Source organism: Oryza brachyantha, chromosome 8, assembly GCF_000231095.2.
Source record: "Oryza brachyantha chromosome 8, ObraRS2, whole genome shotgun sequence".
Classification (NCBI taxonomy): domain Eukaryota; kingdom Viridiplantae; phylum Streptophyta; class Magnoliopsida; order Poales; family Poaceae; genus Oryza; species Oryza brachyantha.
The window spans coordinates 213094-239727 of NC_023170.2; the positions used below are offsets into that span (position 1 = coordinate 213094).

General features: G+C 38.6%; 3 protein-coding genes and 1 non-coding gene across 4 annotated transcripts; 1 reads left to right on the top strand and 3 right to left on the bottom strand.

The window, feature by feature from the left end:
* Window positions 1–12: 12 nt before the first annotated feature.
* TRNAQ-UUG lies at window positions 13–84 on the bottom strand. Its single transcript has one exon. It is a non-coding gene; the product is annotated as a tRNA-Gln (tRNA).
* Window positions 85–5680: 5596 nt separating this feature from the next.
* Window positions 5681–7557, bottom strand: LOC102707328 (NAC domain-containing protein 105-like). The gene is made up of 3 exons (XM_006658959.3): window positions 7133–7557; window positions 6735–7030; window positions 5681–6590 (listed from the first exon to the last, which is right to left on the bottom strand). The coding sequence occupies exons 1-3, from the start codon at window positions 7311–7313 to the stop codon at window positions 6078–6080; spliced, it is 990 nt and encodes a 329-aa protein (XP_006659022.1). The 5' UTR covers window positions 7314–7557; the 3' UTR covers window positions 5681–6077.
* An 8158-nt stretch (window positions 7558–15715) lies between these two features.
* LOC102707604 (transmembrane protein 18-like) lies at window positions 15716–18501 on the bottom strand. The gene is made up of 4 exons (XM_006658960.3): window positions 18276–18501; window positions 17079–17184; window positions 16314–16462; window positions 15716–16223 (listed from the first exon to the last, which is right to left on the bottom strand). The coding sequence occupies exons 1-4, from the start codon at window positions 18450–18452 to the stop codon at window positions 16128–16130; spliced, it is 528 nt and encodes a 175-aa protein (XP_006659023.1). The 5' UTR covers window positions 18453–18501; the 3' UTR covers window positions 15716–16127.
* A 1779-nt stretch (window positions 18502–20280) lies between these two features.
* Window positions 20281–23898, top strand: LOC102707887 (receptor homology region, transmembrane domain- and RING domain-containing protein 2-like). The gene is given in 5 exon segments (XM_040527006.1): window positions 20281–21272; window positions 21660–21884; window positions 22225–22629; window positions 23302–23644; window positions 23646–23898. Coding segments are annotated over 5 exon segments (1365 nt in total). The 5' UTR covers window positions 20281–21133.
* The last annotated feature ends 2736 nt before the right edge of the window (window positions 23899–26634 follow it).

The window sequence follows — 26634 nt, forward strand, 5'->3', positions numbered from 1 at the left end:
ATACAAAAAAAAAGGTCCCACCGGGATTCGAACCCAGGTCGCCAGATTCAAAGTCTGGAGTGCTAACCACTACACCATGGAACCATTTTAGTGATTTAAAATCTAAATTAAATTTTAAAAAAGCAGTAAAGCCCACTTGAGATAGCCATAGAAATTCAAAGCTTCATTGGTTAATTCTCTAGCTGACTGACGGGCCCATTAGTTGATACTTGATACTGTCTACTTCTCCGGCCTAACTGAGACCCATACGATTCAAAGCTTCGAACTGTAGCCGCTGCTAGAATGGCTCCTTTAGTTTTACTTATTGAAAGAAGTCTTATTAAGAAAAAAATTGTGCATAAAAACTTTGTATATGCATCTATATTGATTTAAAAACAAATGTCGTAAAATAAGCTACCAAGAAACAGTCAAAAAAATAAATTTTAAAATTAAGTTTTGAACTTTAATTTTTTTTGCTTATAACCATAAGTAGAAACAAAACAACGAGAGACCCTTATTTATCAACTAGTATTTGACAAATTGACCATTTCACAATTTATTTTAAAAATAAATTGCACCAAGAAATATTCAAAAATAGACTGGGGCCTTACTGCTAACCCCAATGACGTTAAGAAAATTGGTCTATTTGGTTGGTACCTAACTATTAACACTGAAATTTGGTACAATTTTACAGTGAATTTGATTACGGAAAGAAGCCGACCGATATATGGAAAGCCGAATTCGAGAAGAAATTGATAAGACCTTGGCAAGACAGTTCTTATCCATTCTTAAAATATCTCTTGTAATTAGGCATGACTAGTTATTTTTCTTTTCTTGTTAGGAAAGTTTTATCTCATCTCAAATGTGGACTTGTAACAACCCAAGGGTATAAATAGGTACACCCTGAGGCCTTTGTAACTAATCTTGACAAATAATACAATTTTAGCGTATCGCCACCCTTAGAAGTAGTTTTTGACCGAGCGGATTTTCGGCTAGGCTGCATCGGTTGGATCCAACATCTGGAACGTGAGTTCATTCTCTTCACCATGGTAGTAGTTGTATTGACTAGATTAGGACTTTATCAATTTGGTCTGATGTTCTGGCGTGGTTAGTGTGACTGCTAGTTATCGTGTTAGTTTTAGTTCAAATTTTGTATATTTAATCGTTCTGGTTAATTATCTTGCAATCGTATCGACTACATTGAGATTTTCTTGGTTAGGTCCAATATTCTGATAAAAAATGTGTTATTGATAGTGATTCTATTGGTTTGGTTCTAAGTTACACTTATACATTGAGTTGATCTAGTCGACCACTTTGAGTGATTTATGTTGATTTAATATTTTCTTTTTGACATATTCGATCTCGTACTGTCTTAGTTAGTTTCGATCGATTAGATTACAGTTATCAAATAGTTTATATTAAGTTGATTTATCTTGCGCACTGATTTATTAGAGTTCCAGCTGATAATTTATCAGTCATCGGCTCATTAGATCGTTAGTCTACCTATCTGTCTCTTACTAAGCATGATTTTATGTTGTATCAGTACGATCTGACATATCAAGATTATCCTTAATAAGTTAGATTATGTAGATCATGTTGGTACATTTATGCTTGCTATTGCCTACTGACAGTCATCGGCTAATCGACTCCTTAATGATGATAAATTTATGTGTAGTTTGATGTTGCATTAGTTCGGTCCGACCTATCAAGATTACTCCTAATAAACTAGGCAGGATAGTTTATAGATGTTGGCCGATTATAATTTGGTTGTAGTCGATGATCCTTGCAAGTTCGTACTCATTGCATTTATATCAACAACATAGCTGATTCCTTACTGCATTGCTCATATATATAGGTCAATCGGCTGGTCCTATCAGTCCATTGGTCGATCGACTGTTTGATTTAATTCTTTCTATATTCCTTGTCAATTGCAGAGGTCAAATTGATTTGCACGGATCGAACCCAATTCTTTAGAACTTGCATTGGAGTTAAGAAGATCTCCCAGACCTATGTGTGCTAGCGCAATTTTTGCATTACACGCTAGCACAATTTTTTGCATCAACACTAACTTTGCTACATCTAACCTTAGGCAAGTTGTGCTTTTTGTGGATAGTGTTAGGTACCTACCACAATTCTAATTTGTCTAACTCTTACTTACCTAGCTCACATGTCATTTACTCTATTTTATTGCCTAACTTTGTCAAGCTTAGTTTGATTTTGTTAGCTACAAAAGTGTGGCAAGACTAAAGTTAGTCCCCTTAGCCAAAAATGTGTTGTAATGTTAGCTCCTAACCAAAAAGGTCCAACATCTCAACACTATGACCATTGGTGCTGATCTCTTGTTCGAGGTGACAAAATTACCAAATCATCTAGTTGCATTGATCTAAATACAAGCACAAGCTACAAAAATTACCTGATGTTCGATCCATTCTCATCTCCTGCCTGCACTCACTTAGCCTGATGAGGAGTGAAGCTCAATTAGGTGTTTCCCTCGGGGATAACTACATATGCCATGCTAATAATACTTATGATATACCTTGTGAAACAATGATGAAACCCCGACACAACAATGATACTCATGATATATTGATAATATCACATTGACAATATATAATGCCTACGATACCCCTCATACATTGACAATAACACATTGATAATACCTCGTATACTCAACTAAAATACCAATGATATTTCAAAATACATTTACCATATCTAAAACTATGAACTCAAGCATTTTGATACCATTGTGGTGTCATGAACTCATGAAATATTACCAATATGTTATATATGATATCCATATATATCATGGCACCTTATGATATCATGACACCCGTTGGTACCATGAATTTTTCATCATTCCCATAGGTATGACTAATGTTTCACAATACCGATAGGTATAATGGTACCCCGTAGGGTATCATCGATGTTTCATGATACATAGATGTATTAGGTACCATATGATATCATGATTCCGGTAGGTATCACCGATGTGATCTCGTTAGGTATCACCAATGTTTCATGATACCCATATCTAGTATGATACTTTGTGATATCATGATACCCCGTAGTTATCACCATAATGTCATGGTTCCCATATGTAGCATGGTACCTCGTGGTATCATCATACCCATAGATGTCATGATAGCTTTGTGGTATCATGAAGTATGAAATCCTATATATATATATGTATATATATATATATATATATATATATATATATATATATATATATATACACATATACATATACATATATATATATATTGAATTTTTATAGTGATACCATATAGGTATATCATGATTTTAATTATGATAGTATAATAGAGATATATCACCTATATTATAGTGGTTTTCATGCATGTATTACCTGATAAGCCAGCAAGCAGACAATGAAAGCATTTGTAGGTATTACTAAGGTTTTATGGTGCTCTCATTAATATATCATAAAATTTCCATGAAGTGTTTGGTTCATCTCCACCTTGCATGGTCTAGTCTATTAGAATTTATTTTAGCTTGAAGAGGGGCCTTTATATATATCACCCAAACAAACATAACAGATCGGTTGGAATTGCTAAAACAAAGCCAGCCTAGTATGGGTAGTATATGTACATGCCGGGTAGCATTATGGGGCATGTGCTTATTCAGAATAAGCGCTTAGCTCATGCAAGAGAGAGGCATGCCGAACACATCTAGCAAGTCAAGTATATTGTTAAGATAGTATACTATATGCTAGTTGATACCTATCTAAAATCAAGGGAAAAATAGTTCTCCATAGTTTTCTATATCTAAAGGGATCAAAGGGCATGAGGGCCCACCATGATCATAGCGTCGTCTGCAAGCATGGAGAAAAGACATAGGTCACAATGCACAATGCTCCCAATGGTGAGTACTAAGTAGCACTCAAGGACAATATAAATATGCCTCCAAAAATTTTGGTCTAGTTGCTTTTTTCCCCTCCACCATTCATCTACTTAATATATCCTTTTTCTTATACCATATTTCTAGCTACTATCTCTTCTCCCCCTCCCCCCCCTCTCAAAATCTCACCATTTTGAAATTAGTAGCCACCACAAGTCGCTTTCCCCTAGCTCTCAACAGACCTCTCTTTAAAATTTCACCCCAAAATCCTGCTCTAAAAGTGCACCCCTCCCCCCATCCAATCCGGGACCAACAGGTGGTTAATTACTTGTGCCAGACAAGAAGGCAACTCATCCTCATCCCACTATTGTAGAGGTTCTCAAGCAGATCTAGGAGGGGACAACTATAGTAAAGAGGACATGGCCTTGTGTATTACCATGTAGTGACTTATGATCATGTGTCATTTACATCTTAAAACTATGGCCCTAAACATATAAACCTTAAGAACACCTCTAAGAAAAATTCAACCAATTTTTGGATGGACACGATTTATTTAAGATTCATGTAATACCACCTTTCATTTTTCTTCTTTGCATTTCCAATTCCATTGTCGACACATATCCCCCTTTTCCCTCCTGATCTATAGACCACAACCAACATACTACATCATTTACCTTGCATATATTGAAATTGTTCTAGACTTCTTGCCCTAACTAGATGGAGCATGACAACTAATTTCACTAAAGAGGTATCGTCGAGGTCCTCTAAGCTTGCATCCACACGTCCTCCACCCTTACTCTACCCCCACCGTCCCCGCCACACTCTTTTTCCTCATCTTCTCAGTGAGACACACACTCTCTCCCTGCCTTACCTTCCTTGTCTCTAATAGCTTGTGCAACTTGATCTGCTACAACCTCCCTTGACATCCTAACTAGTTGACATACTCATCCCCTAGTCATCACCGCCGCGCCCTTGCCACAGCTCTCGTGGTGCTACTGTCACCTAGCTCGCCGCTTCCCTAGCCATCCTTCTAAGTCTAGGGAACCCGACCTCCTCACCTCCCAATCCTTCTTCCACCCCGCCCTAACTGTAGGACCAAATTGCTTCACAACGCTACCGTATTCAGATTGTCAAACAACGAAAGAGGTGCACAAATATCCACATTAATTTGTGCTAAGTAATTCCGATTGAAATTTTTAGGATTTCAGGCAATTTCAATCTAGCTAGGATCCCAAATCTTAAACCTATATATTAACTCCATTCCCGAATAAGTGATATTTGGAACTAGAAGAGAGCACTCGTTCCGGGACGGAGGATGTAATACATTAATTTTTTGTAAAATAAAGATTAAAAAACTCAAATATTAGGGAATGACCTAATAGCAATTAAATAGGTAAAAGTGAGGCTTCGAACCCAGGCTGGCTAGCCCACCACCTCGTGAAGCTAGCCAGAAGATCCCTGGGTGTTTTCTCATAAAAAAAGAAAGATTAGAAGTGATAAACTATGTACGTCTGGGCGCATGAATCACAAAAGGATTGAAACAACTGATCATTGCATTAGGATGGACCGCCCAGCCGTCTGTTATGATTGCAATGGTAGTGGAAGTTGCTATCCATATATATCTCCCGCGGCTTCAATTTCAATTCGTTTAATTGTTGATTAACAGTGAAGGTATCTGCTGGGTTTAAGCAATCTTGTATCTAGCTATAGCTAGCTAGGTGTACTAACAAACTGTTTTATATCTATCAACTTAGGACGGCAAATGGAGAAACACGTCATAAACATTATATTCAACAACAAATTGAATATAGATACAAATCGATCAATACTACTGCAGGTGAAGCGTATAGTACATAAGTAGACAATGATATATATGTATATATATGATGTATAGATATATATATAGTGATAGTACAGATGTGAACATATAGCACCTAAATGCTATCTAACTTAATCATCATCAGTTACAAACCTTGCTCAGCAATGAGGTCAAAAGACGAACAACCCATAGATACGCACACTAGTAGCTAAGAATGAACTAACAATAACCGTGTACATATATGGAATAAGCACATATATATATGCATGCCTGCAGATGATGGCCAGTCAAATTAATGTATACATTATGGAGTAATTATAACTAGTACTAGTACACTCGATCGTGGTGCGTATATGTGTGTAAGAAAGAGTTCATGCATGACGAATGAATTGTCAATTGATAACGTGGACTTAATCGATGATCAGTCACGGTCATCGATGAACGTCCCAGCTGATGAAGAAATATTGTTGCTGTTCTTGGAGCTGGAAGCCGAAGGCAGCTGGTGGAAGAGCTGCGCCGGCGGCGGCAGCAAGCTGGTGAGCAGGTTCCAGTCGACGATGCCGGCGGCGGCCGCGTGCTGATCAACGTCGACGCAGCTGCTGGCCTGCGAGACGTAGCCTTCGCCGTCGACGGTGGGGCTCTCGAGCGGAGGCATCATGTCGGAGAAGTGCAGCTTGGAGTCCGTGCTACCCAGAATGTTGCTGTGGTCGACGACGTTGGTGGCAAAGAGAGCTGTGGCAGCAGCAGCGCTCATCAATGGCCGCGAGGCGGCGGCGAAGCTAGGGTTGTCGTGATGCAGCAACAAGCTGTAGTTGTCGGGGACGGTGGTGTAGCCGCCGCCGTAGCTGCCGGGGATGCAGCCGTACGACAGCCTGTGCTGCTGCTGGTTGGGCATCGGCTTCTGAAACGCGCGGCACACAACCCACCCTTCCTCCTGCAATATCCATCCATCTATCAGATTAGTTACTTCATGTTAATTTTGGTTGCGATTATTATACATATGTAACTTAATTCATCCATGAATTGAATCATGTTAATTTCATCATGATGAATATACATTAATTGGCTTAATTCTTGCCTGCGTGGGCGCGTGCTCGTTGGACTGGAGACGATACTCATGGATAATCCAGTCGGTCTTCCTGCCGTTGGGGGCACGGCCCTTGTAGAACACCAGCGTCTTCCTCATCCCGATCACCCTTGTCGACGGCGACGGCGACGACGACAGCACCGGCTTGTCCCTGCCGGTGGCTTTCCAGAACCCCGCCGCCGTCGCGCGGTTCGTCCTCGTCCCGCTCGGGTACTTGCGGTCCTTGTAGCTGAAGAAGTACCACTCCGTCTGCTCATCGCCGCCATGCCCGCCGTACTTGCACCGCTCTGCGCGCATGAGTAATAAGCAAATTAAATTGACGCATGCATAGCATAGGCATGGGACATGGTTAATCGATCAATGACCTTGTAAATAACCAAAATACCTACCTTGAAGATCCCATGGCTCTATCCTGTAGAGATCGAGCTCCTGGATGATGTCGAGGTCGATCTTCTGGGAGGCCACCTTCCTGGCGAGGTAGTAGCCGACCAGCTCCTCCTCCGTCGGGTGGAACCTGAACCCCGGCGGCACACACGGAGACTCTCCCGCCTCCTCCTGCTGCCGATCCATCGCCGGCCCCCGATCGATCTCAAGCTTCCACCTGCTAACTGCAGCTCAATTCTTGTAGCTACCTAGCTACTTGCCTGCTAGCTTCGATCGATTCGTCTCGAACTCAGGCTGCTAGTAGCTGCATAAATCGAAGCAAGCATGCATGCATGCAGCAAAAGCTATATATCATCAGCTAGCTTCTTCAGATAGATGCTTAATTCAACTTGAGCTCAATCTCAGTGTAGGCAATCAGCTAGCTGCAAGCAGTGCGAGTGCATCTGGATGGGTCCAAGGCTGGAAAAGCTCCTAGAAATAGGACAGCACTCATGCAATGCAAGATGACCTAATGAGCCAGCCAGTAGTTGCACCATACCTATACAGGCCTAGTCGTACGTACATACACTCACATAAGTCTCATCATATACCATTAATTTAATTAATCTGACGAACGAGAAGCAGCGCTTCAGATGATCGAATTAGAACACGCACGGACAGTCAGCAGCTAGCAAGCTGTACACGCCTGTACCTACTAATTAATTACTACTACTATATAGTTTAATTAGGGACAGGCAAGCATGGACTAACTAGCAGATCGAGCTGAAATTAAGGGGTAGCTGCTCAGCTTGTAACATACCAAAGTGGCTTCTGCTGCTAGCTGCTAGGAACTGGAAAAGCCAGACAGTACTGGCTTGTGGACAGTATGAGAGGCTTTTTGGAGGGTAGAGAGAGAGAGAGATCTAGAGAGAGAATAATATGTGTGCATGCAATATTTGTCTTCCTAGCTTGGAGTGCACTTCAGGACTCATGCACATCCACCATCCATACTGATCTCTCCTCTCACACCATACCATACAACCATATAGTACTAGTACTTGCTCCTTTCCCAATCCTACCTAAAGGTTTGAGCCTTGGCCACATCTTCTCCATACAAATTGAAAACAGCATATATATATATATATATGCTGTTTTCAATTTGTATGGAGAAGATGTGGCCAAGGCTCATGATGCATGCATGTAGCTGGTAAACAACGACTCATGATGCATAAATAGGTACGACATACCAACAAATTTAAGATCATACAAAAAAGTGTACTTGTTAGTTTAATTGGCATATATTATCAAGTGCTCGTGCACTCACCTAATTGGATCGATAACCACCATATGCATGCAGTACAGTACAGCAGCAGGCAGCAGACCGGAGGAGTTCACAAGCCCCAACTAGCTAGCTAGTTAATGAAGAACATATATTACGGTGGTGTGGCTAGCTATAGATCGATGAGATGATGGAGAGAATTTAGTTGGTATCCAAGGGAGCTTTGTGAGGTATTTATACATGAGAAAAAAAAGGCAGGCATATGATCGAGTGCCTGGGCTGCGCAAAGGTGATCAGGATCAGCTCTTGCTTGATTGATTAAGTGCGCGTGCGGTGGAGATCTTCAGCGCGTGTAGAATCTAGAGAGAGAAAGGGACAGCAATATATTGATCATGGAAGGCAGGGAGACACACAGCCAGCATATGCAGATTGCAGAGAGAAAGCAGGAAGGGAGCTATGGCTAGAGAGAGAGAGATAGAAAGAGTTAGCTTGTTTGGTCGGTTAACAAGTCACCAAGCGACCACCACCACTCAGTAGATGAAAGTGACTCCTTCATCTGTCCCCAGCAGCTGAGACTTGAGTACAAACAAACACTAGTCATCAGCTTAAACTACCTAGCTAGCTAGGTTAATTAGCTAGCTTGCTAGCTACAGCGCTAGCTGCACATCGATCGATCGAACGATATGATAGATATCGATCTCCATCTATCGATCATATCTACCTTATATTCTTCCGCGTATATATGTGTCCTATAGAATTGAAGGAAAAAAACACTAGAGATATTATTACGCAGACAATAACTTGAGCACATGCCGTTGCTTTCTGTCCCCCATTTAATTTTCTTAGATACATATATCTCTCTTAATTAGTACTGTAGTTCAGTATAGACCTATAGCTTAGTTCTCTAAGTGTGTAACTATATTTTCCCAAAGAAAGATATATATATATATATGTATATATTTATTATTTAGCTGGTTTAACAAATGCGGGCTATGGAAACTAGCCATGGTGCATGTCGATCAGATTGCATCAGGAGACCCTAGCTACTAATTAATTAAGATATAAAAGATCAAGAGATTGTCTGATAAGCTAGAAGAGATCGGGGAAGGGATACATGCATGCATTGCACATATGGCCAAAATTGTTTAGTTACCATATCCATTTTCCCGCCGTTATATTGAGCTTCAAGGCTAGCTTTTGGTACTTAGAACAGACGCTAGCCAGCTTGTTCAATTGCATATATATATATAATCATTAATTTGTTTTGACAGGGAAGGGCATGATCGATCATCATGTGCATGCGTGTGGATCCCACAAAATCATATATACTACACTAGCTAGGTATATGGTACTGCGTATCGATCGAGCAATAATTTAATACTCCTGCAGCTACATATGATCAGATCATCGATCATATCCTCTGGATCGAAGCACACACACATAAAATGCGCATCATTGTGTTTGTGTAATTCTGTGCTGTGCATGCTAGCTAGCAATTCGATCTCGTCTTCGGTGACGATATATAGTATATATATGTACACTGCTTAATTAATTAATTAATTAATTGTTCTTATATATTTTTTAAGTTTGGTGCTTGTCATTGTCTGGCTTGGTGAATGCACGTAATGTCTGGCTCCACACTCAAATGATCAGATAAAGACGGCTCTGGATTCACGAGATCTCTCTACATGATGTATGAAATGCATGCTAGCTAATATTAATCAAGTTACATAATCCACATTTGGAAGGAGTTTTGGGCCGACCTGTCCGCTGCCACGGTAATTAATTAACTAACTAAAAGAGATCAAGCTAGTGTGTTCGTAAATCAAACTTATCGTCTCCATGGTATCGATCGTAGCCAACCCCCACTAACACTAACCAACCAATCAACAGCAGCTAGCTAGTTAGCTTCAGTATTTTCATATACTATTTTGCTTCTGTTCCAAGGTTTAGTGGATAGAGTATGTTGATGTACAAGCTAGTACTGATTGATCCCCCATGCTCTTACATGAATAATACTATTGTATATATATTCCATATCCATTGCTAGCTGGTTTGAGGTACCTTTTAATAATTTCTTATTGGGCCATTTGTTTGGACAGAGGTTAAATATTAAACATGTAAAGTACAAGGAATATATATGCATCATGCATGTATCCAGCCGATCGATATGCAGAACCACAACGACTAATATTTATATGATAGTGTAATTAAAAGAAGACGTAAAGTAATATATACTGTGGGTTAATTACGTCCATGTACTACACCACTGCATATTCACATTTCAGGTGCATGCACTATTTGCACTAACTAGCTAGGGATATCCACAGATGGATGAACGGTTAATTTAATTTAGGGCCAGCGTTAGTTTAATTCAATCAACCAAATTAATATTATAATAAAACGTATTTCACTTAATTGAACTGCAGCAAAATTATGATTACCTGCGGATCAACCTAAGCTCATCCCTGGTTAATTTGCACCTAATGAGAAATACATATATATATATATATATATATAAAATATAGTTTTTTCTATGTGATGTGTTTTCAAGGAATGAATGCAACATTTGTAATTGCTTAGTGACAATTAATAGTAGTGTGTGTCATCCAGCTAAAGCGATGTGCACACACGCGCGATCTAATATGGAAATTCTACCGTGTCAAATATATATATATATATGCCTGCATATGTCTGTAGAAATCATGACTACTAGAAGGTTTGCTTGGTTTTCGAGGAACAAATTAGCTACGCATCCTTGCTAATATTAGCTGGTTAGCTAGTCATTTGAGTATATAATCCTCCGTTTGAAAATATAAACATTTACACTATTCAAATTTTCTACCACAGTATAAGCATTTATACAGTGATTTTCATGACTTCAATCATTTCAATAATATCCAGAGCCAATTAAATGCTTAAAAGAAGAATTTAATATATTTAAAATTCAAAAATTAACCATTGAAATAGCTAAAAGAAAATCTTTTTGACATCTTGTTAATGCTAAACAACCTAAAAGTACATATATTTTGAACGGAGGTAATATATTATATATATGTACCTATATGAAATACATACATGATATGTATACATATACATGTGTAGTATATTATCTATGGTAATGACAGTGAGTCTGGCATCTACCAACTATATAATATATTGTTTTACCAACTATTTCTTTATCTATAAAATATTTAAAAATAGTCGTATATATTGGTTCTATTTTTCATCTCTAGAATACAAGTTCCGAACAATACTAACATGTATATAATTTATATTTCTTCGTGCATATACATATATAAGCTCCATGCATGCATCGAAGAGGACAAATAATTAATTATGTACGGTTTAATTAGTCAAGGTTTCTTGTAGGACTGTACTGTATGGTAAGCCTTTGCATGCCTTGTCAAGATCAATCGCAGAGAAGAGATCCTGTTCAACACGCCACAGATCTATTTATCGATGATCTACATGAACGTACACATCGATCCATCGAATATATGAGACGTCTAGCTTTGATCGAGATGCTGATTTGATCGTTGGATCGCGATAGATTTACGCGTGATCCATGGACTAGTAGCTACTGTGAACAGTGATCCAACATCGATGTGTATGGTCTCATTTTTCTGCTGGATCTGATAGATCGATCTTTGTTACCCCTCCGTGCAAAATATACATGTTTATATTCGAAATCAGAAATAGCTATGGTAGACCAACTATTAATGTACGTATCACACCCAGACATCATTTATCAAATTACTCGATCTCTCTATGTTTTGTACTCTCTTCATAATTTTTTATAATTTTAGACTCACGTTTAATCATTTTTCTTATTCAAAAGAGTTATATAATTATTAATTATTTTGTTATGATATGATTTATTATTATAGAAACTTTAAGTACGTATGTCTTATAATTTTACATATTTTGATATAGATTTGAATAAGACAAATGGTTAAATATGAAAAAATAATCAATGGTTCGTATATATAAAAATATGGAGTGAGTATAAGCTTAAGTAATTAGCTAGCTAGTGCATGCCGGCTGATCGAAGCAGATCGACTCTTCTCCCTTATTGGACCTCACAAAAGCCGGCTGTCCCCTCCACTCGGAAATCATATTATTATATCATTCAGTCAAATTAGTGCTGCTGCAAAGCAATTAAAGGCCGCATAAAAGCTATGGTTAACAAACACTACTATTTATATCCATTTTAGTAGTAATTAATTAAGATCGATCGCAGCTAGATATCTAGCTATACTGACCTGATCGATCATCTCTTGTGTATCGATCCCATTTAAGACAATGTTGATCTTATCAATCGCTCGCAAAATTAATGAGATAAATTATTAGCATATAATTAATTAAATATTAACTATCCAAGTCTAAAAATTCTAAAAAGTGGATTTTTTTAACTCTTTTTGAAAAATATGTATAGAGAGACTTTTTTTTATCTTCTCCACAGTAACTATCGTCTTGTTGTATTTTTTTTAATATACATAAGGTTGCATGAGATGATTCCCGTGCATCCAAGATAAGAATGACTTTCTTATGAGGTGTTGAGTTTGAGGATCCATAACAATAAGTATTTTTCCCTCAGTTTTTTATAATGGTTTGTTAAGTTTGTGGCACAATATAATGCCCTTAGAGAATGTCTCTACTTACTTATATATAGACATATAAAACACCTTTATAATTAAATATGCACGTACTACAATATATAAATACACTTTATATAGTCTCTACTTTTTATAGACGTAAAAGATACCTATAGAAAGTATAGAAAAATATAAACACAATTTATAAATTGTATCTACACTACTGTATAAAGGCACTTAAACAAGGGTTTTTTTCTTCTTGGATTGGAGTCTTTGTGTGGCGAAGGAAGTAGTGAATATAGACTTTGCCTAGCTGATATTTGTTAACAGGGTTCTAGTTTTGTCTTTTTGACTTGCGGACCGTACAGTGAATTGCTACGTTAAATAGCGAGCGCTAAGTTTTAATCTGCTATATTTATATTTAGTATGATACTTTCTCCGTTTCGTAATATAAGATTTTTTAGTTTTATCTAAATTTATATAAATGCTAGTGAATTTAGATATATATATATATATATAGATTATATACGTTTATTAATTAATAAATTTAGATAAATTTAAAAATTCTTACCATCAATATAAAACAGAGAGGGCAGTGTCAAGGACATGTACCGGTAGGACACGTACCTAGGTTGTGTAGCAAGTTAAAAGGAAATTGATTTTGTCACCAGAGAAGAGAAGAGGAGTGGTCGTGCTTAGCAAAAGAGTAGTCAAGAGTAAAGATGGATCCTCGCTGCCAATTAAGAAAAGGTTGCTGTACGTACTTATTTATGACCGTGTTGGTAGACAGACGCTGCCTGCCTGCCTATGTTACGTTGTAGCTGGAAATATATATAAAATAAAATATAGTTTAAATTTGTATGTGTCGGATTTTGGCCGGTGATTAATTTGCGTGACGGACTTGATTATTGCTACCTATAATCGAAGCTTCTGGATTAATTTGACTGACCATCACATCACAAAGCATATATATATATATATATATATATGCATGATCGATTCTTAGTTGTCTTTCGGTCGGGCGGTCGGCCCAGTGTTGTCTGCATGGTAGTGGAGTTTGATCCTCTCCAGCGTCAGCACCTTTCTGTTTCCGATTCTTCGGTACTCAAAAGTACTGGCTCCATTTTTATTATTTCACGCACTTATTTTTAACTCGGCTATTCATCATATTGTTCTATAAGATTCTAAACCATATATGAGTTTTATGAAGATTTCCTTTATGATCAACATCTACTATATTAAAGAAATAGTTCAAAAATTAGCCACCATGCATGTCCGCTCCGCACACTAGAAATTGTCATGTTAATCGAATAATAATAATGATAATCCAGTCATCGAATCATAGCGGGTTCTGTATAGATTTGGATCAATGTAGATACAACTGTATCCAAATAGAGAAGTTAAAAGTTGTAATGTTGTATACTAAACCTGATTTTATTTCTAAAATATGTTGTGTGCAAATTACAACTGAATGCATGAAACATAAAGAAAAGAAAGCAAGATAAAATCTAACTCTATACATTTTAATAGTTGTATACAAAATTTAATTATATTTTTATAGCTTCATAAACACACAATATATATATATATATAAAGAGATGTATATCAAATCTAATCCAATTGTATTTTTATCTAGCTATATATGTGCAATTTAGCACGGGAAATCCCATAGTTATAACCTTCTGGATTTAATATATTTACTTGTGCCTATAAATAATTATCATATACTCAGTTTTACCATCATCCATTAGTGGATCATCAGACATATTACTGGAACTCTAAGTAACGGGAAACAAAAGAGAATATACCGTACCTAAGAGCTAAGGATGTGCCTCCTCTTTGTTTGATACTCTAATTTAAAGGTGAACTCAATAATTGTCTGGTTCTTCTCCTTTGGAGTATATTACAAAGGATGTAAATTAGTAAATCACTAGCTAGGGTATTGAACTTCTCTGTCCTAGTACATAGTATAGTAGAACAAATTTAATTACAGTCCAAACTTCAAAAGCAAATTAAAGGGCATATGTATATGTGCAGAGCGTACTACTTGTGATGTAGGAATCCTCTTTTACCGCCGCCCCACCACTACCAAATCAATCGCACTCTCCCTTCTAAAAGCCCCTTTTCGAACAAACGGTACGTTTATCGAGTAATTTGTAGAATTCAAAGCCCATACAAAATTTTCCTCTGTGGTCTTTCTGAGACAAAAAGGATTAGAACTTATCAAATCCTATAATGTAAATTTCTAAGGATTAATTGGCTCAATACATATACATTTAAATGAAGGTTAGCAAAAGCCCTAATCTCTTCAAAAAAAAATTGAGTCTATGTCTCATCTAATTTTTCTTGCGGTTTATTTAAATAACCATTGCTACATTGTTTCTCATGCGGTTTATTTAAACAACCATTGCTACATTTTTATTATGTTTTATAATCCGTTGTTTTGGACTTTTATTGTTGTCAAAATTCTCTCTTTTTTTGTTACCTTCAATTTCTAAGTTGTATGTTTCAAAGGAGCTCAACCATGCTCACACCTCGTGCCCTAATATATATGAGATCAAGCTCTTGGTAGAGAAGAACCAAAGTACAAATCTAATTCAAGGCTTCTATTTTGAAAATAAAAGCTATTGAGGGAAATTAAGTTAAAGAAACGTGCTGGAAAACTGTTTTAGAAAACACAAGTGTGGTCCAAACTCAAATGACATTAACAGAACGAACACTCACGTGTTAAATCAAATCAAATCAAATGGATATGCAGTAGTAATGGAGTAATTGCATAATTCCTTGCCATTCAGGGGATCTGGGGTACCGCAGTTCAAGAGCAGAACCATGCCAGTGGGAGCCTTGGAGGCTGCAAAACCAAAGATGGCTTTGCCTATTACACGTATTTCAGCAAAGACAGTAGTAACTCAGTTCCTGCCTTCGCTCCAAAAACAAGAATGTGTGGCATACACAAGCAATTCATAAACCTACAGGCAAAAGAGTAAAAGGAATGCTCCCTAAACAAACACCATTTTAGCGAATGACTACTACATGCCTACAGCACACCCAAAAAATCCTTCGGTTAGATCAACAGTGCAAGGGAAGCAACTCGTCTGCTGTGTCACCAAACAATATAGTTTCAGCTTTTCAGGTAGCTTGAGATCAATCCTCCTTGTTACGAACCTGCCGAGCACGGTGCCTAAGTTCAGCCCTTTTCCATCTTACCATCAGCAGGCAGAGTGTGACAAGAGTGTTCACCTACAAAAACAAGACAAGAAACAGTTGCTGACAATGCACGGGATGAAAGACATAAATGATCAACTAGATGAGACAAATGCATGCACTTACCAAAATGAGGATCGTTATCAAAAGGAGGGGCCCAGACCAGACAACCGAAATGAACAGACCTTGGGGATCAAAATAGTTCTGGCTTGAGAAGCTCTTCCAGTGTTGTCCTAAGAATGTATTTATTCTCTCAGCAAGAAATACACCAGAAACTGCACCAAATCAAGAAGAGCATGTAAATACAAAAGCAACCTAGCATACCATAAAAAACTCATTCTGACATTAATGATACATACAAAATATGAAAGAGAGTTTTCGCTAATGCTGTGCTATCATCTATTCATCTTGCGGCCTTTAGGGATTGAGATATTCAGACTACTAACAGTAAATTCATGCTGAAGATAACTGAAACAATAGCAATGCATGCCCTTCACATTTACTGCATGTAACAAGAATCTGCACAGGTTTACAGTGCACTTATTGACATAATTCACCAGTAAGTAGTTCAGTATTCCTACCAATGTATAACTTAGAAGGTTCTACCACTGAAGAAACATAAGTTTTTAGCAAGTAGGTAAAACTCCACACAAATGTGCTTGTCTTTTACGGTTTTAGGGAACCACTACCCACATTTGTGGGAAAACGTAACTTAGCAAGCATGATAAAAACAAGACAGTTATGGTTGGTAGAGTATACCATCTAAATATCATACTGGCAGAATATAGGAAAAGGGCAAACCTATTTCTATGAATTTATTCAAGAAATATTAGTATGAAATTGCAGAACCATGTGAAACAATAACAGCAACCAAGACAAATCAGAACTTACATGTTAAAGCTGACAAGATAAGTTGGAAGTTGACATTTCTCCTTGAGATGATTGTTACCAGCAGCAGAAGGGCGTGAAAAATTAACATGCTGATCAACCAAGGTTCCTGATGAATGTGAAGGAAATAAATATGAGATTAATGAAGGGAAGAATAAAGATTATAGCACAGAAAATAGAATTGATATGATGAGCTACTGCATATACTTAAGGTTTGCTAGGTTGACAAAACAGACAATTGAAGGCAAATTAGATATAGCAAAATATGGTTATCCACTACACAAGGTATTTGGATTACCACTAAATTTCGTTTGTATTTAATACCACTGGTAGTGTGCAGTTGGTTGGTCATTCAACAAGTCTAACTACGTCTATTAGCTTCCATTCAATTTTTCACAATTTGACACAAAAAATGAATAATGCGGAAGTTCAAATTGTGTGGTGACTGGCTCAATGAGGCTTTCCCCAGCAACACGCTACACGGATGGCCTGGCAGCATAGACGGAACAACATAACAGGAAAGCACAAAACATGTGAAGTTCAGCTATGGTATCACATCATGATAGTAGATTAGATATGCCTTTTCCGTCAGCATGGTATCACTACATACATGCTTGTAAAAACCCAAAGCTAATTCTTTTTCACCATCTACCCATGGCTTTCATGGACAACGTAGGAAAGGCAGGCACTCAATAATGTTGATTGGGGCAAACCATTATGGCCATGGAAACTATATAGCTATACCCGTCAGAAGAAGCAAGAGAATCATGTTTACAACTCCTCGCCCTTTTTGCGGGACTCTTGGATGAATACCATCACAGGGTTGCTCATTAATTTGCTAATCAAGCACTCTTCTATAGTACACCCAAAATTAGCTGTTGAATCCATTCCCTTTGATAAGCCCTCAACTATCAGCTAGACCGTAGAGTCGATCGATCGGTCGGAAGGGCAGAGATGATTGTCGTGTCTAATCTATTATATACGGATTATGGATCCCACCCGCAAGTACCTACTGATACTGATACTGATACGCTGATCGATTAAGAAGGAAAAAAACGCGATTTTTCATGGATTATTCACACCTGATGAGAAGAAAAAAATGATGCGGGATTCCGGTGTGGGTTGGTTAGGTCCCGCCCATGGCCATCCCGTGGATAGATCTGGGTAAGAAATGAAGAATGAGGCGCAAGGGATACGGACCTTCCAGTCGACGGCGTGGAAGAATCCGAGGAAGGAGTCGAGGGCGGGGCGGAATCCACGGCGGAGGTCGGAGGAGACGCGGCCGAAGAGCTCCGCCACCACGTCTGCGTGCTCATTGAGCGCCTCGCGCACCTCATCCACCGCGCGCCCCAGCACCCCCGCCGGCGCGTCCCCCATCGATCTCTCCGCCGATCTGCTCGCTCCGTCGTCCAAACAGAAAAAGAAAAAAAAAAAAAAGGTGCTCTGGAGTAGAAGGCCCGGATCAGCGTCGATCGGGGCCCACATGTCAGCTTCCCTCGTGCTCTAGAACTTTTTGTACACCTCCTACACTAGTACACAATACTAGAGAGTACGGTTCGATTAGGGTGGTGTTTAGTTGTCAAAATTTTTTAGTAAAAAAATCACACATCGAACGTTTGATAGTATGAAAAAACAAATTTTACGGCTAGTCTCGAAACTGCGAGACGAAATTTTTGAGTCTAATTAATCCGTCACTAGCACATGTTGGTTACTGTAGCACTTATGGCTAATTATGGACTAATTAGGCTCAAAAGATTCGTCTCAAGATTTATTTCGTAACTGTGCAATTAGTTTTTTTATTCATCTATGTTTAATGCTTTATTTAGGTATCCAAGAATTCGATGCGATGTTTTTGAAAAAAAAATTTGGAAACTAAACAAGGCCTAAAAATTGGAAATCTTACTCCCAGCTGTTCATGATCTCTTTTTCAGAATTCATTGCACGAACAAAAATCTTAACTTGGTGAATTAACCGTGACCATAAAACTTTAAACTGGCAATTCAGCATGCAGTTTTAGGTTATTGACGTAAGATAAGAAGGAATACAGCAAAGGATAAAACTAACGAGCTACTACATGGAGATGACTTTAGACCTGTACTACAAATAAGTTTCAACATGAGTGCATTCTGGATTTCGGCTGCTGTGGTCTGGTCTCTGATTCTCTACAGTAGCCAATACATGTCTTTAGGAATTGGGTGATCACCTAACTCACATGACCTTGATGATTTACGACGATAGAGATGATACTTTTACTTTGAGACTTTAGTTCATCATCAGTCTGTTAGAAACTGTGGGGTAGGGTGATTGTTTCGCTTTTGTATGGAAAAAAAGAGATATGATATATTTCTAAATACAACTTTTACATATTTGTTGTTAGCGATCTAAAAGTCAAGACTGAAAAATAAACTATAATAAAAAAACAAAGTCTACTTAAGTTAAGGTTAAAAATTTAAATTTTAACTTATAAGTATAAATAAAAGTGAAAAGAGTAAAAAAAAATTGGGTATGGATCGGTAGCAATTTGCAAAAGGTTGGTAGTAAGTAGCAAACGGATTTCTATAGCGAGGCCACATGCTCATTTGTGTCTGGAGAGAGGCTGATCGCAAATGCGGTCGGGGCTTTGGAGCGGTTCGATGAGAAGCAAACAGAAGGGCAAGCGTCTTTGGGATGCGATAAGAAATAGTCCAATGCAAAGCAAAGCGAGTAGACATTGGGCCGAGGGTGTATACGCAGCCAAAAAGCACAGAGAGAAGTTTTCTACTGGTTGCCGCGACAGGAGAAGGTAAGGGGATCGAAACCTTAGACCGCGATGTGCTATTTCCTTTGTTCCTCAGGTAGCGTGAGGACAGGGCGGTAAATATAATATTGTCTTATTTCACATTATAATTTTTTGGTTATTTCTATGTCTATATAAATGTAATTTAATACGCATATAAATGTATATATTAATTTTTAATAAATTTGGGTAGTGTAGGTATTAATAAAGAAACTTATAATTCGGAGCATAATTAGTAAGAAGCTAGTGATTCAAACAGGAGCACTGCGAAATCACCTACGATGTTCTGGACGTGGCAAATTGTAAAGCACACAATGAGTAGGTGCCATTTTATATTTTAAGAAATATAATAAAACGCAAGGATTTCATTTCAGCAATACTAATAAATTGGAGTACGTTCTCGAAAAAAATTGGAGCACTGTACAGGAATTGAAGATCGAGGACGACAATTTTGTTTGTTTGTTTTGCTTCTACTCCTGCAGCTATTTCACATCTCTTCTCCATTCTCATCGCCTTCCTCCGTCGGCCGGCGGTCGCTGCTCTGCCCTCCACCGTGTAATCCTCCTCCTCTTCCCCCCTCGCTCATGCTCATGGCAGCCGACGTCTCCATCCCCACGCGGCCTCTCTGCTCTCAGTCTCAGGTCTCCTCCTCCTACCACCCGCTCATTCTTCTTCCCTTCCCCCTTTTCCACTTTCCTGGTTGGAAATCCATCAAAGGTTCACCCTTTTTCCCCTCATGATGCATTTCTCCCGCCAACGTTACTATTAGTTAGATTCTTCCTTCCCCCTTGCTTGATCTGATCTGATATTCTGATTTGGATACGGAAGGGGTTAGGGCTTATCTTTCGGACCTTGTTTCTTTCTAGGGGGTTTCTTGCGTGATTTCGACCTCAAGATGTCGTCTTTCCTCCAAACCACCATCCATTTTAGTGTTCCGGTGGTGATCCAGTTCAACTTATTTTCGGAGAGTGCTCGGGCAAAATTTGGGAGAAGGGATAGATTAGGTTTTTGTCTGCGGTTTGGAGAGTTCTCTTCATGATGTGGCAATCTAAAAATAAAAGGAACCGATGTTTTCCATACAGCTGCAAAAATTGTTTGCGTCAGTCCATAACGTACTGCTCCTGATGTTTATTTCGTAGGCTCAATTTTGGATTGCTATTGCAGGCCTTATAGCTGATCGGTCGATTGGTGTTCAAGTGAAGCCGTTTTAAGTTTTAAAGTGGCGGGTCTGAATTCACTCTTCTCTTCTACAGTATTGCCAAAGGATAATTGCTCTAGTAAAATGAACTGTACAAAAGGAGGGAGAGTTCCCCTTTTGTTTCCCGCACTCATTTGTCTCATGGCCCAGCTGGGGGCTTGCAATGTGGTGCTGATGGCGAATAACATGACCTTGTCATTTGATGACGTCGAGGCAACTTTTGGTGAGTGCTACAACCTACCCAGTCTCCCTGCATTTCACTACTGATCGACAACCTACCAATGTAGGCAGTGCACAGCAAACGTTATGTTCTGTTGTTAATTGTTGCTTCTACATGTTGTTAATTTTTATTCCGATGTTACACTAGTTTGTTTCCCGAACAAATGCTGCTAATCTTGAGTGACAGTTGATAAATCGATGATTTGTTTTTCTTGGATCATGGTAGTTGTACTGTATGGGTCTTCTAGTTGTTGTACTTGTAGTTGCTTTTACTAATTCTTCTCTAGTCATTTGCATGTTTCTATACTTTGTTAATGTGCAGCACTGTACTGGTGCTTGCACCAACCTATTTGTATTATTGACAACTTATTGTTATTTCAATGACTTGCAGCTCCAGCAGTGAAAGATTCAGGTGTAAAAGGTGCAATCTACACTGTGGAACCTCTGGATGCATGTAGTCCATTGAGAAAGAAAGCAGTCGATGGTCCTGCTTCACCATTTGCACTGGTAATAAGAGGTGGCTGCCAATTTGACGATAAAGTTAGAAATGCACAGAATGCCGGATTCAAGGCCGTGATAGTATATGATAATGAAGACAGCGGCGCTCTCGTTTCAAGTAATGCTACTGACATCTACCCTATGTTTCTTATCATCTTGAAATCATTTTTTTATGTCTTTAACAATAGGGCACCCATGACTATGACATAGATATAAAGGGGTGTTCCTGTGCTTTGATCAGATTGTTTATACTGTATCATGATGCTTTATTAGCTACATGTTAGAGATGGTAGAAAAATAAATTTTATCATATCTTTCTCTCAAGATCTAAATTGCAGGAATAATCAGCATTCTTTTTTTTATTAAAGAAGCAATAATTAGCATCCTTGTATAAACCAGATATATTACTTGCTCTATGCATGTATGTGCAGTAGTGTTTTGACTAGAAATTGTTACAGTGGCTGGGAGCTCTTCTGGGATCCAGATATATGCGGTATTCCTCTCTAAGGCTTCAGGAGAGGTGTTAAAGAAATATTCAGATAAGACTGATGTAGAGGTGTGGATACTACCAGTATATGAAAGCTCAGCTTGGTCTATCATGGCAATTTCTTTCACATCGCTGCTTGCTATGGCTGCTGTTCTAGCGACTTATTTCTTTGTGAGAAGACACCAGATAAGGCGGGACAGGAGAAGGATTCCTGTAACTCAGGAATTTCATGGAATGAGCAGTCAATTAGTTAAAGCAATGCCGAGTCTTATCTTTACAAAAGTGCAAGAAGACAACAGTACATCATCATCTTGTGCCATTTGCTTGGAAGACTACAGTTTCGGAGAAAAACTAAGAGTGTTGCCTTGTCATCACAGTATGTTCCTCTCACATCTAAAGATCACAATTATATTTTAGAATAGCTTTATTGGATTTGATTATTTGGGTTCTCGTCTTCAATGACTTCATGTTCTATATACAATCAGATTAATCTGTTCCTAGTTGATATTGCCTGTTTACATTTAGGATTTATGGATATAAAAGCAACATCGATTACTAGGATTAGTAAAAGTGATATTCTTGTGTGAGTGGTAAAAATCTTCCGTCATGATCATTGTAGATTTATGCATTTCCTTTCTGCTTGAGATGCCAATTCAATGGAATATGTGCTTGCTACATTTTTATTTTCTGCCTGATCCCGTAGTGGAGTAAATCTTGGCAGCAGTGCCCTTATCTCTGGAATTTTAGTGGTGTTGATCGATGTTTCCGCAGCTAAGGATGAAAATGGTCGGAAAACAGCCTTAATGATTTCTGTAACTATATATTTTTTTCTTGGAAAACAGCCTTAACCACATGCCACATCATCACTTACAACAAAGTGATGCTGTGCTTGCATTTATTGGATCCACAGTGTAATTCATATGAAGATTACTGCATTTATTCAATGCAATTGGTTTAGTTAGTTGAGTATTGCATTTTAATTGATCCCTCTGCCATGTGGTTTATTCTTGACTTGTCACCTCAGGCTTTGGTTGTTCTACTTTTACAGAGTTCCATGCGACTTGTGTGGACATGTGGCTGACCTCTTGGAAAACATTCTGCCCTGTGTGCAAGAGAGATGCAAGTGCTGGAACCTCAAAGCCCCCTGCATCAGAGTTTACCCCTTTGCTTTCCTCTATTATTCACCTTCCCGCTGAATCAACAGCTTTGTCTTCTTTCCGGTCAGCAGTGGCAGCATCTCCCCCTAGGCCAATAAGACATCATCCTTCATCACAGTTCACATCCCGCGCTTACTCCATTTCCAGTGCCCCCCGTACTTATAATCCCCAAAGATATTATACTAACCCACCTCTTATTAGTACAAGTAGAAGCAATGTAGACCTTGCAAATATGTTCTCACACTCCGCACCAAGCATCCATGCATTCTCTGAGAGGTGGTCATTTGTCTCTACCGATCAACATCGGGTATAGAATGCCACATGTCTCTCGTTCTGAATACGGATCTGCCAGCCTGGGTACTTCCCATTCTCACCATGAGTCTCCGAGTTATTATCGTAGCTCTTTGGGCCAGCAACACCCTTACCCGATGCACCGCAGAGAGTCAGGGCCAAGCCTGTTTACTATGGTGCCCCAGTCACCACAATAGGGTCAGCAACAGCACCCTGGTGAATCGGTGAGAAATCTATCATCTATGGTTCAACTCAATAATAATTACACCAGGTCCATGTACAACATTGTCGTGATTGTAATCGAAGCTTGTGTGCTGTGACATCGGATCAGTCACTACCAAGATGTTGACTACTCTTGCGAAGTTAACTGTTTCACGAACAGTTGTGCAATATATCAGAACATCTTATTTGATACAGAACTAGCAGGTTCATATAGGAACTATTTAATTACTGGCATCCACTATGGTGATCGAACAAGGTTACTTCAATTGTCTGTAAGAGGGAAAATTGGTGATCTTAAACCCGAAGAAATACTTCCTGAGTTTTTGACGAACCAAATGTCCATCCGTCCATAAGGAATGGTTTGACTGCGTATAATTTGAGGCTTGTATTATAGCTGATGATTATAGAGTTGGTGTAGTGGTCTGTTTCTTTTTAGCTACTGTTTTGACATGTGTATAAACTATTATAGCTTTAACAATAATTTGTTACTCGGTGAATGTTTTGTAGCTCTCTAATACTTTTTCTGATCTTGGATATATGTGTAAGTGTATTTTTCTTGCTTCGTTCTTCCTTTGTACGGTTTCAATATCAACTGTACGCCAGATAATTGTAGTCCATGTTTTTGCGAAACTGGCTAATTATGAGTTTAAGCCTCTAAAACTGTTTCACTTCTGACACTTGAAATGGGAGATATCACGTCTCTCACACAAGTATTATCTGCCGTTCGTAGTGAATGCCAGCTTTGACTGGTGGCCTTTGTCGTGGTCCTCCTTCTGAAACATCTAAAAGTTAGCTTTACTCTCCTGTTCTTCTCGTCTCTCGGCGATTCTGATTGGAATGTGATCGTCAGGTTTTTAATCACGATCTATTTCCCTCTTTTGACTCTCTTGTCCTTCTCGTCTCTTGGCGGTTCTGATTGAAACATAATCGTTAGGTTTTTAATCACGATCTATTTCCCTCCAGGATGTGCTTCTCGTCTCTTAACGGTTCTGATTGAAACGCAATCGTCAGGTTTTTAATCACGATCTATTTCCCTCTAGGATGTGCTCGAATCCATCCGTTCAGAGTACCTAATGTGCTCTTCCGCTGGGTAGCATCCCTCGACGCTATGCTAGGAGATCAGCGTAGCGTATATGTTTCATTCTCTTCGACGTTCTGTTGGAAGATTAGCTTATAGCATTTTGTAGGAGATTAGCTTGTATCGTCTAGGCTCTCCCCCCTCGCAGTTCTGTTGGAAGATTAGCTTATAGCATTTTGTAGGAGATTAGCTTGTATCGTCTAGGCTCTCCCCCCTCGCGTTGTTTTTCTTAAGGTCTTTGCTGCCGCTGGGTAGCATCCCTCGATGTCATGCTGCTGGGGTAGCATCCCTCGACGTCATGCTGGGAGATATCAGCGTAGCGTATGTGTTTCATCCTCTTCGACGTTCTGTTGCAAAATTAGCTTATAGCGTTTTGTTAAAAGCGTTTTGTTAAAAGATTAGCTTGTAGCGTCTAGACTCTCCCCTCTCGCGTTGTTTTTCTTAGGGTCTTTGCTCTTCCCTCTCGCGTTATTTTTCTTAGGGTCTTTGCTGGAGGCTGGTCTGGTCATATGCGCTCTCCCCTCTCGCGTTGTTTTTCTTAGGGTCTTTGCTGAAGGCTGGTTTGGTTGTATGCAACGTGTATCAGCGATCCTCTCTCGCGTTGTTTTTCTTAGGGTCTTTGCTCTCCCCTCTCGCGTTGTTTTTCTTAGGGTCTTTGCTCTCCCCTCTCGCGTTGTTTTTCCTAGGGTCCTCTCGCGTTGTTTTTCTTAGGGTCTTTGCTGAAGACTGGTCTGATCGTATACGATATGTATCAGCAATCTTTTTTTCTAATATATTGACTTTGTTTTTCTTAGGGTCTTTGCTGAAGACTGGTCTGATCGTATACGATATGTATCAGCAATCTTTTTTTCTAATATATTGACTTGCAAATCTTTTGCGTGTTCATATATTGACTTGCAAATCTTTTGCGTGTTCGAGAAATAAAATTATATATACCGCGTGTACGTGTACTTCAACTGGTCACGAAGATCTCTCTTGAGAGTTACGAGTATCTCGGAAGATACAGCAGAAGCAGTCCGAGCAGTTATGAATATTATGATGCATAAACTTCCTTTCTCTGTCCTCATCTTCTTTTGCTTATATGCTAAGGATAGACAAAATTTTGAATTTTCAAGTTAATTTTAGATATTTTTATTATAGTTTATTTTCTAGAAACAATGTAATAAAAATTTTATCATAAATTATTTTTATTTATAAATTTATGGTTTGATTTTCTCCCAATAAAATTCAATCGCCCCTGCATACACAGGGAAGATTTGTTTATAAGAAGACTCAAAAGATTATCTGCTGGGGCTACAGCTTACATCAAGACACATAATATTCCAACTTCTCGCAACAGTCTTGAGAAAGCAGAAGCTGCACCCCACCTTGGGGGCTTCCCCCCCCCCCCCCCCCCCCCCCAAAAAAAAAAAAAAAAAGAGGAAAAGAAAGCAGAAGCTTAACATCACAACCAGTCAAGCAGGGAAATAGAAGTGCAGGTAATTTTATTTGACTTGAAAAAGGATATATAGGTAGCTACGTACGTACCTCTGATTATTATCTGCTAGCTGCACGTACACCATATACATATTGATATTATTCGTACTACTAGTCTAGTCTACATACATATATATATATATATATATATGGATAT

Bases quoted from the DNA above. Each gene is read 5' to 3' on its own strand.
- LOC102707328 (XM_006658959.3), bottom strand. From the start codon at position 7,313: ATGGATCGGCAGCAGGAGGAGGCGGGAGAGTCTCCGTGTGTGCCGCCG. The intron at 7,031-7,132 runs GTAGGTATTTTG...TCATGCGCGCAG, and splicing joins AGAGCCATGGGATCTTCAAG to AGCGGTGCAAGTACGGCGGG. The intron at 6,591-6,734 runs GCAAGAATTAAG...TGGATATTGCAG, and splicing joins ACGAGCACGCGCCCACGCAG to GAGGAAGGGTGGGTTGTGTG.
- LOC102707604 (XM_006658960.3), bottom strand. From the start codon at position 18,452: ATGGGGGACGCGCCGGCGGGGGTGCTGGGGCGCGCGGTGGATGAGGTG. The intron at 17,185-18,275 runs GTCCGTATCCCT...CACATTCATCAG, and splicing joins TCCACGCCGTCGACTGGAAG to GAACCTTGGTTGATCAGCAT. The intron at 16,224-16,313 runs GTAAGTGCATGC...TTGTTTTTGTAG, and splicing joins TGATAACGATCCTCATTTTG to GTGAACACTCTTGTCACACT.